Source organism: Phyllobates terribilis, unplaced genomic scaffold, assembly GCF_046119375.1.
Source record: "Phyllobates terribilis strain yellow unplaced genomic scaffold, ASM4611937v1 Scaffold_1__5_contigs__length_1240528914, whole genome shotgun sequence".
NCBI classification, from domain to species: Eukaryota; Metazoa; Chordata; class Amphibia; order Anura; family Dendrobatidae; genus Phyllobates; species Phyllobates terribilis.
In genome coordinates, this window is record NW_027362761.1 from 688,844,489 (window position 1) to 688,861,925 (window position 17,437).

General features: G+C 44.6%; 1 protein-coding gene across 2 annotated transcripts in view; it reads right to left on the reverse strand.

Annotated features, from left to right (window-relative positions):
• LOC141170067 (uncharacterized) overlaps positions 1-17,437 on the reverse strand; it is a 392,196-nt gene that overhangs the window by 158,981 nt on the left and 215,778 nt on the right. Inside the window, exon 7 of one of the 2 annotated variants that reach the window (XM_073655138.1) lies at positions 4,964-5,243. The exons of the other annotated variant lie outside the window; for it this stretch is intronic. Coding sequence (XP_073511239.1) covers positions 5,120-5,243 — 124 coding nt within the window. The 3' untranslated portion in view covers positions 4,964-5,119. Of the gene's footprint in view, positions 1-4,963; positions 5,244-17,437 lie in introns of those variants that run through there. 2 annotated transcript variants of the gene reach the window in all.

A 17,437-nucleotide genomic window follows, 5' to 3' on the forward strand; every position in this document is an offset into this window, starting at 1 on the left:
TTGGGAACATTTACCTGCCTATTGGGGACCTATGCTGCCTATTGGGTACATTTACCTGCCTATTGGGGACCTATGCTGCCTCTTGGGGACATTTACCTGCCTATTGAGGACCTATGCTGCCTATTGGGGATATTTACCTGCCTATTGGGGACATTTACTTGCCTATTGGGGATATTTACCTGCCTATTGGGGACCTATGCTGTCTATTTGGGACATTTACCTGCCTATTGGGGACATTTACCTGCCTATTGGGGACCTATGCTGCCTATTGGGTACATTTACCTGCCTATTGGGGACCTATGCTGCCTATTGGGGACCTATGCTGCCTCTTGGGGATATTTACCTGCCTATTGGGGACATTTACCTGCCTATTGGGGACATTTACCTGCCTATTGGGGATATTTATCTGCCTATTGAGGACCTATGCTGCCTATTGGAGACATTTACCTGCCTATTGAGGACCTATGCTGCCTATTGGGTACAGTTACCTACCTATTGAAATACCTGTTGATTTAACTTTACTTGTTCTTCTTTTTAAATATTTTATTTGTTCCTGTATTGTTTTTTGTACTACAAAATAAGATATGTGCAGTGTGCATAGGAATTTGTTCATAGTTTTTTAAAAAAAACTATATTCCAGCCCTCCAATGGTCTGAGGGACCGTGAACTGGCCCCCTGTTTAAAAAGTTTGAGGACCCCTGCTCTAGACCAAAAGGGCAGGAGTATACTGCTTTCCCAAAAGATATGTAAGAATGAGCCTTCTGCCACACTACACCTCCAACAAACAGGATCAGAAGAAGAAACAGGACATGGAGACAGGTAGGTACTCTGTATCAGCTGGCGAGAATCTTATATCCAGCTTCCTGAAATCTGGAACTGATAGAGGACTTATGAGTGAGGGTGAAGATGTGAGATCTTTGTTCAGAGGAGAATTTAATGTTGAGATCATTTTCACATTTTAGGATGAAATGGAAGAGGTTGGTTTAGGGGAAAATTCAGCATGGAGTAGACCCTAGGCAAAGTATGTCTAACTTGACCCAAACCAAGACATAATTCAAATTGTGTTAGTTTGCAAAAAATTGATTTAGGAGGTAACTTGTCAAAAAAGTATTTTAAATGTAAACATCTCCAAAGGCCCAAAGGGACCAGCTCAACCCGACCCATGAGATATTCAAAGGAAGGCCAGTCGTCGTTTCCACTGAAAGACTCTACCCGGTCTTTCCCCACCTTGGTCCATGTCTTGAAAGTGGTATTGCAGTGTCCAGGGGCAAAATCTGGATGGCTCCGTAATGGGAAAAGCACTGAGTAATCGGGAATTACAATGTTGCTAACCACTAGGTTATTACAACAGTTTAGTGTAGGGCCTATTGTGGGGTGGGACTTCAAATAATTAGGGATAGGGATAGACTTAGCTGACCATGGAAGTGCACGTAATGGAATGGGACAAAAACTTTGTTCCAGCTATTCGTGCTAAGTGGCCAGCCAAATAATATAGTTTAATATTAGGGAGGCAAATACTGGTATTCTGTGGCAAATGCAAAGCGTCCTGCACGGTGTTGGGCTGTGAGCACAACCCCCATCTGTGAACGTCGGGCCTTCATACCACCCTCATGGAGTGCGTTTCTAACAGTTTGTGCAGACACATGCACATTTGTGGCCTGCTGGAGGTCATTTTGCAGGGCTCTGGCAGTGCTCCTCCTGTTCCTCCTTGCACAAAGGAGGAGGTAACGGTCCTGCTGCTGGGTTGTTGCCCTCCTATGGCTCCCTCCACATCTCCTGGTATCTGCTTCATGCTCTGGACACTGTGCTGACAGACACAGCTACCCTTCTTGCTACAGCTCGCATTGATGTGCCATCCTGGATGAACTGCACTACCTGAGCAACTTCTGTGGGTTGTACTGTAGACACCGCCTCATGCTACTGTACCTCTAGGTGAGAGCAATGGCAAAATGAAAAAGTGACAAAAACAACAGCCAAAAAAGGATGAGAACAGAGAAATGGTCTGTGGTCACCACCTGCAGAACCGCTCCTTTATAGGGGGTATCTTGCTAATTGCCGATCATTTCTACCAGTTGTCTGTTCCATTTGCACAACAGCAGGAGAAATGGATTCACAATCAGTGTTGCTTCCTAACTGGACAGGTAGATTTCACAGAAGTGTTATTGACTTGGAGTTACATTGTGTTGTTTAAGTGTTCCCTTTATTTTTTTAAGCAGTGTACATAAAGTTCAGTGAAAAAAAAAAATCTCATTCTGGTTAATGCACAAAAAATGCTGAAAAGAAGTTACCTGCGTTTTTACAGCCTTTTTTTCACCACCCATCACTTCCTATGGGTGAAAAAACGCTGAAAGAAGTGACATGCTCTATTTTCCAAAAAAACATGCAAGGCACAAAATCCTGAACAAAAATTTGCATAAAAATCTGCAGTAAAAAACGCTGAAAAAAACATGATGTGCGAACATAGCCTTATATGTCTGAGGAAAGGTTCAATCGTTAGAATGAAGATTATTGGGGAGAGAGGACAGCCCTGCTGAGTACCATTGTAAATACTGAAAGAATCTAGAAGAATTCCGTTCACCCTAACCTTAGCTGAGGGAGACTAGTACAATGACCAGATCCATTAAAGCATCTGATTTCCAAGACCCAAGTGTCTTAGAGTTTCCTCAAGAAACACCCAGTTAACCCTATCGAAGGCTTTCTTAGTGACCGTGGATAGGAGCATCAAGGGAGTATTGGATGATTTAGCCTTATAAATGAGGTTGATGCTTTTGGTAGTGTTATCTCGTGCTTCACGACCCATCATAAAGCCAGCCTGGTCTGGGTTGACTGAATTCGGCAATAAAGGGGACAGTATGGCGGCGAGTATCTTTGCAAAAAGTTTAATGTCTACATTTAAGATGGAGATAGGTCTGTAACTGGAACATTGTGAGGGATCCTTCCCAGGTTTATGGATTACTGAAATGAGGGCTCTAAGGGAGTCAGCAGAGGGAGGATGTGTTCTGGACATGGAGTTAAATGATGACATCAAGATTAGGATCAAATGTTCTCTGAATCTTTTATAATAGAGTAAGGGGAAGCCACCTGGGCCTGGAGCTTTCCCAGTTTTGAAGTGGGAATATTGAGAGCTTTAATATTGTCAGGTTTGAGCTTACTGAGTTTAGCAGATTTGATGTAGTTTTTAATTCGGGCATTGAACTCTTGAGAAGTGGATAGAGGATTTTTACCATCTATATTATAGAGTGAAGCATAGTGTTTCTGAAAGGTGGAGGCAATTTCTGTTGAGGACCGGAAGCGGGAGGTTGAGTGGGCAGAAACTATTTTCGCTACATATGTTTTAGCTCTTTGATGTCGTAGGGCTCTTGCCAACAATTTACTACATTTATTGCAAACTTGTAAAAATGGTGTCTACATCTGGCAAGGAAATCTTTCGCTTTTTTGTTGAGAAGGTCCTGCAATTCCTCACTTACTTTAAAGACTGATTTTCTCAAACCATCCAAGGGGAGTCATTTATGAAGGGTTTCAAGATCTTTCAGCTGCAAGAGAGCAGATGAGATGTCCATCTCTCTTTCTCTCTCTCAGACAGAAGTCCGGAAGGTTAGAATACCCTAGAAAGTAGGGTATAGCAGGGAATGCAGAAAACCATGGGTAGGAGCCATATATACCCAGGCGTAGGTATGAAGTTTAAATTATAGGCTAATAGAGTTAAGCTAAACTACATATCTCCCCCTTCTAAAAGAAGGAAGGAGGCACCAATCTTAGTTATATGAGAACTGGGAGGTTTTGAGATCTAGTATAAAAGCCAAGTGAATGGTCAGAAGGTTATATCTAGACTGAGCTTCTCTTAATTGATATAAGACAGGAACGAGGTATAGACTTAGTTATAAGAAAACATTGGATAACTGCACAACAATATTATAGGTATTATTCAAGGCATCCTTATCAATGGTATTGTTAGATAACTTATAAAGATAACATAAGCAACAATAATAGGGAAAATGACCTTTCTTTGTGAAAGACACAAAGAGATAGTAAACCTTGACATGACTTGGAAAGGAATGGTAACTGCTATCTATTGAGCTTGAAGATCCATTGACCCTAGATTTTAAATAGGGTCTATATGTCTGGAATAGCCTTTTTTAAGGGGTGAGTAAACATATCCCCCAAAATTGGTAAAACATCAGAATCCAATAGAAGGGGGTAACCCAACAGTATGGCCTATGTCTACAACACAGCCCATGATTATAAGGGAGCCACAAAGCCAAAACAATTCTAGAAGAGAAAAAAACAGACCAATAGTTCACCAACAGTCCCGCCTTGGGTTGTATCTAGCAAGCACACAATTTTTTAATAGGATAGTGTGCTGGTCTTTCTCCTTATAATTTCCAGTGTGAGGCGCACACAGAGTGCTAAGTGGCTACTAAAGACTTGTGGTCTAGTGGGAAAGACCGGTGACCCCCGTTAGTGCCAGTATAATAATCAAAACCGCTTGAAGAACTATTGTAGTGACAGGCCTATCGTTGTGAGTGCTGCCCATGAAAGTTAAAGTAGAAAGGCATTAGAGTGCCGTTCATGCTGAAAGACCGCTAGATAGAATAGAGAATAAGATATTGAATTGTTATTGTCATCATTGCTAATATTGTGTGACGATACCCTGTACCTGAAGAACGGACTCTGCAGTCTATAAGGAAGACTCAATGCTAGTAATGCAGTTGTAGTTTTTTGCTACATTAGTTAGAAATGTGTTTTAAAAGCATAATGCAATGTGAGTATAATAAAGAAGTGCAGGGAGAATGTCCCTTCCATTTTATAGATGGCAGACCTTTCAGCATTTAGCTACCCTCATGTCTGACATTTTCCTTATTTATGACTTTCACTCTCAGGTATTAATAAATAAAATTAAAAAAAAAACACTTTTTTATATACATTTAAACTTTTTTTTTTATTAGTTCATCCAACCTCATCAAAAGAATGATTTCATAAAATAAATTCATAAGTGCTCTAAATTGTCTCTGGGAATTTTAGGAAGCTTTACTCCAGGCATATTCCAGCAGCGTATCCTGTGTGGAACAGGTTACATACATTTCATCAGCGTCTAGTCAGTTTGCTGTAGAAGAACTCTTCAGCCTCTCTTAATCCAGGTGAGTCTGATTTCTCCACTCCTACATGGAATTTGGGGAATTTTCTGGGAGGAATTCTTATCCAACCTTCCAAGTACTCCAACATGTTGTAATGTGTCTTTTTCTCTAGAGAATTAACACATATAAGTAATATAACATGCCAGAATAGATTAAATATATCCAAGACAAAGTAGGCAATTACTTTGATGACCAGAAAATAATTCAGGAGTTAACCTTTATAACAAAACACCCAGCATGCTGTGAAATAAAAATATCTATAACGTAAAAGGGGTTTTCCCACGAACAAAGTATGTTTTAATCAATAGATCTTGGAATAAAAATTAGTTCCACAATTGGATTTGTTAAAAAAAAATGTACCTGTGCTGAGATAATCTTATAAATGTGCCCCTGCTGTGTACTGTGTAATGGCGGTGTCTGACCGTGCAGGAACATGGTCTGATCATACCACATCTCCTGGGCAGGGGAGGACGTGTACATTCTGTTTCTGTCAGTCAGACGTATAACTGCTGCATCCTTTCACTGGATCTTGAGGCTTTCATGGTTCTATTCATCTAAAGGATAAGGTTTCTCCTTGTGGAGAGTGACAAGCCAGGTCTGGCATGCCAGTACGAGGAGACTTAAATGCTTTGCATGCTCTTCTGGGAAATTAAATATGCAAATTGTCTCTTCAGAGAGGAAGAGGACTTGAACTCTAATGCCACCTATTGGAAGTAGTAATCCTACAAGTCAATATCGACCCTTTAATGAGCCTTGCAATATGACTTAGGACCTAGCCAAATCAGATATCACACTTTGCACTGATGAGGGGCAATGTCCTGAAACAAAGTTTCTACAAATTGGGATTCTGGTTTGGCTTTAATCATATGGGATGCAAAAAATGGGAGTGTGCAACTATTAAAAAAGAAAAATAATGATTACGCGCTTTGGGTAGAAAAACCCTTAATCACACCTTTTTTTTTACCCAAAACATGTAAGTATTATGTTTGGTATTTTTTAATGTGTAAACTTTCCAAAAAATTTTAGATCCTATATGTTTAAAGGCTAAGTTTTAACTACTTTTCTTTGGTGCTAGAGAACATCCTCTTTTGGACCATTGAGAGCTATTTGACCTGGAAGCCAGATGAAAGCATACACCGTGCCCCAGACTGTCTACCCTGGAAATCTCTCTGGGATACTAATCTCTAACACATAAGCAGTGAGTTGAATCGGCACTTTCTATTTTTTTGCACATTCCGACTAGACTGTGCCGGCCTCACTCAATACTCTTGCATTGAACGAGGCCGAGCCCATGTGCTCTGTACGTGACCGCATGTATGCAAATGACATACTTGCGGTCACACACATGCCACTCCCAGAGCTGGACAATCCTCACAGCACACTGGTCGCTCAATGTGAGGATTCGCAAGTCTGCAGTCACATAGAGACATAGGTGGATTATAATGAGGGCAATCTGGGCTACCGCCCGAGGCTCCGGAGGGGGCCCATGACCAGATTGCCCTCATTATAATGTTTTATGTGCCGTGCAGCCGATGCGGCGCACATATCCCGGCAACTTGCTGGTGCGGGCTGGGCTCCTAGGCCGCTCCCCCAGCCCGGAGAGCCCTTGGCCACTCCCCCAGCAGCTATCCACAGATAGCAGACACGGCCCTGTGCGCGGCCGTGTCTGCTGAAATGATGTCACGCAGTGTGCACCCGCCTGCACTGCTGCATGCTTACCAACAGAGAAGACCTGGACCGAAGACAAGCCGAGGGATGGGGACCAGAGAAAAGCCGAAGGATGGTGAGTGACTGCTTCCCAATGTACCCCCTGTGTGTCTGTGTGCATGTATGATTGTGTTTATCTATGTATGTGTGATATGTCTGTTTACAGTAGGTACGGAAAGTATTCAGACCCCTTTAAATTTTTCACTCTTTGTTTCATTGCAGCCATTTGGTAAATTCTAAAAAGTTAATTTTTTTCTCATTAATGTACACTCTGCACCCCATCTTGACTGAAAAAAAAAACAGAAATGTAGAAATTTTTACAAATTTATTAAAAAAGAAAAACTGAAATATCACATGGTCATAAGTATTCAGACCCTTTGCTCAGTATTAAGTAGAAGCACCCTTTTGAGCTAGTACAGCCATGAGTCTTCTTGTGAATGATGCAGTAAGTTTTTCACACCTGGGGATTTAGGGATTCTCTGCCATTTTTCCATGCAGATCCTCTCCAGTTGCAGCAGATTGGATGGTGAATGTTGGTGGACAGCCATTTTCAGGTCTCTCCAGAGATGCTCAATTGGGTTTAGGTCAGGGCTCTGACTGGGCCAGTCAAGAATGGTCACAGAGTTGTTCTGAAGCCACTCCTTTGTTATTTTAGCTGTGTGCTTAGGGTCATTGTCTTGTTGGAAGGTGAACCTTCGGCCAAGTCTGAGGTCCAGAGCACTCTGGAAGAGGTTTTCATCCAGGATATCTCTGTACTTGGCCGCATTCATGTTTCCTTCAATTGCAACCAGTTTTCCTGTCCCTGCAGCTGAAAAACACCCCCATAGCATGATGCTGCCACCACCAAGTTTAACTGTTGGGATTTTATTGGGCAGGTGATGAGCAGTGCCTGGTTTTCTCCACACATACCGCTTAGAATTATCACCAAAAAGTTCTATCTTCATCTCATCAGACCAGAGGATCTTATTTTTCATAGTATGGGAGTCCTTCATGTGTTTTTGGACAAACTCTATGCAGGCTTTCATATGTCTTGCACTGAGGAGAGGCTTCCGTCGGGCCACTCTGTCATAAAGGCCCGACTGGTGGAGGGCTGCAGTGATAGTTGACTTTGTGGAACTTTCTCCCATCTCCCTACTGCATCTCTGGAGCTCAGCCACATTGATCTTGGGGTTCTTCTTTACCTCTCTCACCAAGGCTCTTCTCCCACGATTGCTCAGTTTGGCTGGACGGCTAGGTCTAGGAAGACTTCTGGTGGTCCCAAACTTCTTCCATTTAAGGATTATGGAGGCCACTTAGGAACCTTGAGTAATGCAGAAATTCTTTTATAACCTTGGCCAGATCTGTGCCTTGCCACAATTCTGTCTCTGAGGTTCTTGGGCAGTTCCTTTGAGCTCATGATTCTCATTTGGTCTGACATGCACTGTGAGCTGTGAGATCTTATATAGACAGGTGTGTGCCTTTCCAAATCAAGTCCTATCAGTTTAATTAAACACAGCTGGACTCCAATGAAGGAGTAGAACCTTCTCAAGGAGGATCACAAGGAAATGGACAGCATGTGACTTAAATATGAGTGTCTGAGCAAAGGGTCTGAATACTTATGACCATGTGATATTTCAGCTTTTCTTTTTTAATAAATTTGCAAAAATTTCTACATTTCTGTCTTTTTTTTCAGTCAAGATGGGGTGCAGAGTGTACTTTAATGAGAAAAAAATGACCTTTTTAGAATTTACCAAATGGCTGGAATGAAACAAAGAGTGAAAAATGTAAAGGGGTCTGAATACTTTCCGTACCCACTGTATATGTATTTTTCTGCATATCTTCAAATATGTTTAGGCCTTGTGGTAAAGCGACTTGCTCGGCTCTCCAGAAGCAGACACAGGACACACGGTTTGGGTTAACTTCCTGCTGGTTTATTCTGCGGCATAAACTCCAGCAGTGACCCATAAAAGTAAATAGACCCTCTCGGGGTTAACGGCAAAAACAAAAAGATAAGGTATGACAGAGTTCAATAGAAAGCAAGGTTCTGCCCACTGCAGGTAGCACAGTGAAGTCTTCAGCAACACTAGTCCTCTGGTGCTGCTCTCTGGTTTCATCCAAACACAGCCTGGAGACTTCTCTCTCCAGACCACACACTCCAGAGAAACAAAGCTGCCTGAGCATTTAACCCTGCTCAGCTACACCCTGAGGGGAGGTAGGGGAATGACTTCCCTCCCATCTCTATGTCATTCCCATAAAACCACACCCTTTAAAAGAGTTGACCCCCCACCATATAACATGCTGGCAGAAAGGTAATTGGTTTTAGTTCGCACAGGCTACCAACCTGCGTGACACATACTGTACCTCCCCTCATATATTATACCAGTGACTCTGTCACCCCATCTGCCCAAAGCCAGGGGTTTGGGCACCTCCCTATACCAGACAAGGAATTCTAGAAAGGGCATCAGCGTTCCTGTGTAACCTCCCGGGCCTTTGCTCTATGTGAAAGTTGAAGAGCTAGGAACCATCTAGTTACTCTGGCATTTTTACTCCTCTTTTCCCTCAACCATATCAATGGGGCATGCTCTGACACCAACTTAAATTTCCGGCCTAGTAGGTAGTATCTTAGTGTATCTACGCCTCACTTTATGGCTAGACACTCTTTCTCTACTATTGCGTAGTTCTTCTCGCATGACGAAAGTTTCCGGCTCAGATAGAGAATGGGATGCTCTTCCCCATTTATCTGAGAGAGTACGGCTCCTAGACCAACTTCTGAAGCGTCTGTCTGGACCACAAACTCTTTCTTGAAATCTGGTGCGACCAGGACTGGCTGCTTACACAGTGCTTGCTTCATCTGTTGGAACGAGGTCTGTTTCCTCTGTCCACTTCACCATGGTTGATCTAGTGCCTTTTAGGAGATCCATCAGTGGTGCGGCCATCATGGCAAAATTCGGGATAAACCACCAATAATATCCCACCATTCCCAGGAATGCTCTTACTCGCTTCTTGGATAGCGGTTGCGGCCAGGTCTGGATTGCCTCCACTTTATTTCCTTGCAGCTTTATTTCGCCTCTTCCGATAACATAGCCCAAGTACCTGGCCTCCTCTTTTCCTACGGCACATTTTCTCGGATTTATGGTAAATACTACCTTCCTTAGAGCATCCAGAATGGCCTGTAGTTTAGGTAGGTGACTAGCCCAGTCTGGGCTAAAGACTACGATGTCGTCAAGGTAGGTTGCAGCATACATCTTATGTGGGGCTAAGATCCGATCCATAGCCCTCTGGAAGGTGGCTGGGGCCCCCTGTAGTCCGAATGGCATCCGCGTATATTGGAAGCACCCATCAGGTGTCGAGAAAGCAGTCTTCTCCTTGGCCATCTGGGACATGGGGATCTGCCAGTAGCCCTTTGTCAGGTCCAGAGTGGTGATGTACCTCGCCGGTCCAAGCCTCTCAATGAGTTCGTCGATGCGGGGCATCGGGTATGCGTCACACTTGAACACCTCATTCAGTCGGTGGTAGTCATTACAAAATCTCCACTCTCCGCTGGGTTTTGGCACGAGGACGATTGGGCTCGACCACCCACTCTTTGACTCCTCTATCACTCCGAGGTCTAACATCCTCTTCACCTCAGCCGAGATCACCTCCCGGCGTGCTTCCAAAATCTGGTACGGCTTCAGATTCACTCTTACATGTGGCTCTGTTAGCACGTCATTCTCTACCACCTGAGTATGCCCCGGCAACTCTGAGAACAGCTCCTGATTCTGCTGCAGCAGTTCTCGACACTGTGAAGTCTTCAGCAACACCAGTCCTCCAGTGCTGCTCTCTGGTTTCACCCAAACACAGCCTGGAGACTTCTCTCTCGAGACCACACACTCCAGAGAAACAAAGCTGCCTGAGCATTTAACCCTGCTCAGCCACACCCTGAGGGGAGGTAGGGGAATGACTTCCCTCCCATCTCTATGTCATTCCCATAAAACCACACCCTTTAAAAGAGTTAACCCTCAGCATATAACATGCTGGCAGAAAGGTGATTGGTTTTAGTTCACACAGGCTAGCAACCTGCGTGACACATACCTCACCTCATATTACACCAGTGACTCTGTCATAGCCTGTAATGTGTCTTTGTATATGTCTCTGTGTGTGTGCACACATTTCTGAGACCTTTATACAGTACAGACCAAAAGTTTGGACACCTTCTCATTTAAAGATTTTTCTGTATTTTCGTGACTTTGAAAATTGTACATTCACACTGAAGGCATCAAAACTATGAATTAACACATGTGGAATTATATACTTAACAAAAAAGTGTGAAACAACTGAAAATAGGTCTTATATTCTAGGTTCTGCAAAGTAGCCACCTTTTGCTTTGATGACTGCTTTGCACACTCTTGGCATTCTCTTGAGGAGCTTCAAGAGGTAGTCACCGGAAATGGTTTTCACTTCACAGGTGTGCCCTGTCAGGTTTAAGAAGTGGGATTTCTTGCCTTATAAATGGAGTTGGGACCATCAGTTGTGTTGTGCAGAAGTCAGGCGGATACACAGCTGATAGTCCTACTGAATAGACTGTTAGAATTTGTATTATGGTAAGAAAAAAGCAGCTAAGTAAAGAAACACGAGTGGCCATCATTACTTTAAGAAATGAAGGTCAGTCAGTCCGAAAAATCGGGCAAACTTTGAAAGTGTCCCCAAGTGCAGTTGCAAAAACCATCAAGCGCTACAAAGAAACTGGCTCACATGAGGACCGCCCCAGGAAAGGAAGACCAAGAGTCACCTCTGCTTCTGAGGATAATCAGAAATTGCAGGTTAACAGCAGCTCAGATTAGAGACCAGGTCAATGCCACACAGAGTTCTAGCAGCAGACACATCTCTACAACAGCTGTTAAGAGGAGACTTTGTGCAGCAGGCCTTCATGGTAAAATAGCTGCTAGGAAACCACTGCTAAGGACAGGCAACAAGCGAAGAGACTTGTTTGGGCAAAAGAACACAAGGAATGGACATTAGACCAGTGGAAATCTGTGCTTTGGTCTGATGAGTCCAAATTTGAGATCTTTGGTTCCAACCACCGTGTCTTCGTGTGATGCAGAAAAGGTGAACGGATGGACTCTACATGCCTGGTTCCCACCGTGAAGCATGGAGGAGGAGGTGTGATGGTGTGGCGGTGCTTTGCTGGTGACACTGTTGGGGATTTATTCAAAATTGAAGGCATACTGAACCAGCATGGCTACTACAGCATCTTTCAGCGGCATGCTATTCCATCCGGTTTGCGTTTAGTTGGACCATCATTTATTTTTCAACAGGACAATGACCCCAAACACACCTCCAGGCTGTGTAAGGGCTATTTGACCAAGGGAGATAGTGATGGGGTGCTACGCCAGATGACCTGGCCTCCACAGTTACCAGACCTGAACCCAATCGAGATGTTTTGGGGTGAGCTGGACCGCAGAGTGAAGGCAAAAGGGCCAACAAGTGCTAAGCATCTCTGGGAACTCCTTCAAGATTGTTGGAAGACTATTTCCGGTGGCTACCTCTTGAAGCTCATCAAGAGAATGCCAACAGTGTGCAAAGCAGTCATCAAAGCAAAAGATGACTACTTTGAAGAACCTAGAATATAAGACATATTTTCAGTTGTTTCACACTTTTTTGTTAAGTATATAATTCCACATGTGGTAATTCATAGTTTTGATGCCTTCAGTGTGAATGTACAATTTTCATAGTCATGAAAATACAGAAAAATCTTTAAATGAGAAGGTGTGTCCAAACTTTTGGTTTGTACTGTATATATACTGTATATATAGTACAAGACCAAAGATTTCACTTATTACATTACATTAGCGATATCTATTGACAGACGTATCATCAAGGCATCAGGAATTCTCTCACCTGTGCAATACTATGGAGATCCTGAAACCATGACCTCTGGGGGGCCGTGAGGATGGGGTTTAGGAAACACTGCACTAGAGGAACGAGCTTGCAATTCAATGAGCTTGGTGATTTCAGCAGTCTTATATGAGGCAATAGGTTAATTTTAAACAAAGGCAAAATATTTGGTCCTTTTGTCACTTGGTGAAAACTTGCAATATGCCTACACTTGCAACACTTTACTGAAACTTGTGACAATCGACTGATACTTTCCTGAGCAGCACCTACCTCAAATTCCAACAGTTTCTTCATTGTAGTGTTCTCAGCCACACTCCCATTCTCCAGTAGTCTTCTGCAGTAACCTCTTGCTTCCTTTGCACACTTTTACTTTCTTACTCCACATCGCCACTCTGTCATAGTCCCTCACATTAAAGGTGTTGTCTAGCCTTAGGCTACAAGTTTGCAGTCTCTCTATGCAAGGATGGATTAAGAGTAGCCAGGGCCCCGAACAGTATAGAAGGCATGGGCCCCCACCGCCACCTGATGTATCACGTGACATGTCACATGATCCCCTTTGATAAATCATGTGATTGGTCAAGTGAGCAACACACAGGTGGTTTGTTACATGGCTATAGATGGAAAAAGAAAGAAAGCGGCACGCGTAAATTTTTCCCCTGTGTACAACACTACGCATAACATAGCGCTAAACAAAATAGAGCAGGGTGGGAGGTCAATTTTCCCAAGGGGCCACATGAGACCGTGACTGTTGGGGAGGCCGAACCAATAGGCTGAAATTAATTCTGCTCAATATTAATATTAATTATAACTAATTGTATGACTTAATATTGAGCAGAATTAAGTATGCTAACATCCCACTATATACAGTATGAGCCCCAACATAGCCCCTACATACAGTATAAGCCCCACATAGCTCCCTAGATACAGTATAAGCCCCACATAGCTCTTTAGATGCAGTATAAACCCCACATAGCTCTTTAGATACTGTATAAGCCCCACATAGCTCCCTAGATACAGTATAAGCCCCATATAGCTCCCTGGCCGCATGTAGCTCCCTGGGTGCAGTACAGGGCCGCACGTAGCTCCCTGGATGAAGTACGGGGACAAACGCAGCTCCTTGGTTGTGGTACGGGGCCGCACGCAGCTCCCTGGGTGCAGTACGGGGCCACACGTAGCTCCCTGGGTGCAGTACGTCACTGCACCCTCTGACCTGAGACGTCACTGTCAGAGGACGTGGAAAAGACTGGTCTGGAGCTGTTGCGGAGGCACGGGGAGAGGTAAATATCCGGCTGCCGGGGCCCTAAACAAGCAGGGGGGGGAGGGAGGGCAGGCGCTGGCACCGCTCTCCTCCGCTCACGGGTCCCATAGCGCGGTGGGGTGCCCGATGGCGAGTGGGCCCCCCCGCCTGCTTAGGGCCACGGCACTTGCCCAGGTGCGCCGGGTGCTGGTGCCGGGCCTGGTTGTCATTCATGAATTTTATTTATTCTTCTTTAGCCTTTATCCATTTATTGACTTCCCCTTCAGAGAGTTGAGCTACAATGGGGAAAATAAGTATTTGATACACTGCCAATTTTGCAAGTTTTCTCACCTACAAAAGAATGGAGAGTAATTTTTATTGTAGGTACACAAACTGTTAGGCTGTGTGCACACGATGCGTTTTTAATGCGTTTCCGCAGCGTTTTTGCAGCTGCGGAAACGCATTAAAAACGAATTAAAACGCATGGTAGAAGAGCAGCAATGTTCCCCAATGATAATCCGCATGTGCTGTGCACATGCTGCGGAAATTTCTGCTGCGAATTAATCATTGCGGAAAAAAACGCAGCACTACCAATTATTTTGCGGAAGTGCTGCGTCTTCGCCGCTATTGACTTGCATTAGACCGCATGGATTACGCATCACTGTATATATAGATGAGTAATCCACGCGTTCTAATGTGCGGATGGTACCCGGGTGTAGAGGAGAGGAGAGTCTCCTCCACACCCAGGTACCATTAAAAAATCTGTAAAAAAAGAAAATAAAAAATAAATGTATACTTACCTTCTGGCGGCCCCTGCTGCGCTCCTACTTGCTTCCCGGAACTTTGCAGTGAGTTGAAGGACCTGCGCTGACGTCAGTCATGTGACGGGTCACATGACGCTGACGTCGGCAGGTCTTTCAAATCACTGTTGCCGGCACGGGAGAACGGAGTGAGCGGGACACCGGGGGGCCATCGGAGGGTAAAGTATACATTATTTTTTATTTTTACCACTCTCTCGGGTCACACTATATAAATCCATGCTGTTTGCATGGATTTATATAGTGTGACCTAGTTAAGCACTTTCCAAGTGATGCTAATCGCTTGGAAAGCGCTTGTCAATCCGCATGCGGAAATGTCAGTGAATAACGCTCCATTTCCGCTTGTCCCTGGCATGTACAATCCGCATGTACAATCCGCATGCGTTTTTTTCTGCCAGGGAGATGCAGAAACGCTCAGGAAAAAATCCTGAGCATTTCTGCATCGTGTGCACATAGCCTTAGAGACAAAATCTTAAAAAAAAAAAAATCCAGAAAATCACTTTGTATGATTTTTTAATTAATTTGAATTGTATTGCATGAATTATTTGATACAATAGAAAAACTGAACCCAACATTTAATACAGAAACGTTTGTTTGCAATTACAGAGGTCAGACGTTTCCTGTAGTTCTTGACCAAGTTTGCACACACTGCTGCAGGGATTTTGGCTTGTTTGCCTGCCTTTCCTTGGCGTATGGCTAAGGCTAGGGAAGGAAGGAGATGAGCACTAGTCCATCTCCACTAAACTCTATAGACAACAAGGGTAGACAAACAAGGGGGGATTGCTTAGCTTTAGACTTCTCCAAACAAATGCGCACACGGCCTCAAGCTCCAGAGAGGACAAAGTACTGCTCTTGCTAAAGCCTTACAAGTAGTAATAAATATCACCGACACCTCCCTCTCAGACACACCAGATATTTATACACTCAGGCCAGGCATCTAATTAGCCAGTGGGAGGTAGCCATTGGGTCCTAGAGACAGCCAGCCTCTAAGAAGATGTCTGTATTGCCAAACGTAGAGATCTCCTGCAACCAACTGCAAGGCGACTGTCTGTCACCTCTGACACACCCGTGACAGGTGCATTTGTTGCCAACCTGCAGTTCCTGGTTTGTCCTGAAAGCAGAGATGGTGCTAGAGAGCAAAACTGAGAAAATCTCTGTGTTTGTTGGCAGTGGAGCCGGAGTCAGCATGGTTAATGCTGAGTTAGTGAAAACTCATGGTCTTGCTTGCTGTACTTTAGCTAAAACTATTTCCATCTTCACCATCGCCTCGGCGCCACTTGCACAGAAAGCATTTACTCAGATTCTTTGGTGCATACGGTTACCATCCACAGTTTGGCAGTTTTAGTGGGGGAGGGGCTTCGGGAGTTCCTGAGGAGGAACATTTTGCTTCGTCGCGCTCCTCGGTGTGGCGGGGATTTTGAGTAATTTGAAGATCATGGGAGACAGGTACAAACGTATGGCTGACAGAAAACGCTTGCCAGGTCCGGACCTGAATGTGAATGACTTTGTGTGGTTGTCTACCAGGAATATCAAGTTGAGGGTTCCTTCTTGGAAGCTGGGACCTAGGTTTATTGGTCCCTATAAAACAACCGTCGTCATAAACCCAGCAGCGTTTTGTCTCAGGCCCTTAAGATCCACAATGTCTTTCACAGGTCTCTGCTCAAGAAATATGTGGAACCTCTTGAGTCCTCACCCCTATCGCCGCCCCCAATAATGGTTGATGGTAATCTGAAGTTTCAGATTTCGAGGATTGTAGATTCTCATCTCCAACGTCGTTCCCTACAATACTTGCTGCACTGGAAGGGTTATGGTCTAGAGCAGGGGTCTCAAACTCAGCTGGGAATATGGGCCGCACACAGAAAAACATTTAATTTGGGGGGCCGCATTATTTGCATGACAAAGTGACATTTTTAGTGATACCATTTTATTTTCTATACACCTTTTGAACTGGTCCTCATCTTGCAGACATGGTCCCCCATCCAGGTCCCCCATATTGCAGACATGGTCTCCCATCCAGGTCCCCCATATTGCAGACATGGTCTGCCATCCAGGTCCCCCATATTGCAGACATGGTCTGCCATCCAGGTCCCCCATATTGCAGACATGGTCTCCCATCCAAGTCCCCCATATTGCAGACATGGTCTCCCATATTGCAGACATGGTCCCCATATTGTAGACATGGTCTCCCATCCAGGTCCCCCATATTGCAGACATGGTCCCCCATATTGCAGACATGGTCTCCCATCCAGGTCCCCCATATTGCAGACATGGTCCCCCATATTGCAGACATGGTCCTCCATATTGCAGACATGGTCTCCCATCCAGGTCCCCCATATTGCAGACATGGTCCCCCATATTGCAGACATGGTCTCTTATCCAGGTCCCCCATATTGCAGACATGGTCCCCCATATTGCAGACATGGTCCTCCATCCTGGTCCTTATCTTGCAGACATGCCCCCCATCCAGGTCCCCCCCATACTGCGCACAGGGTTGGTCCCCCCCATACTGCGCACAGGCCCCCCCCATACTGCGCACAGGGTCCCCCTCCCCATACTGTGCACAGGGTCCCCCTCCCCATACTGTGCACAGGATCCCCCTCCCCATACTGTGCACAGTGTCACCGTCCCCCCATACTGCGCACAGGGTCCCCGTCCCCACATACTGCGCACAGGGTCCCCGTACCCCC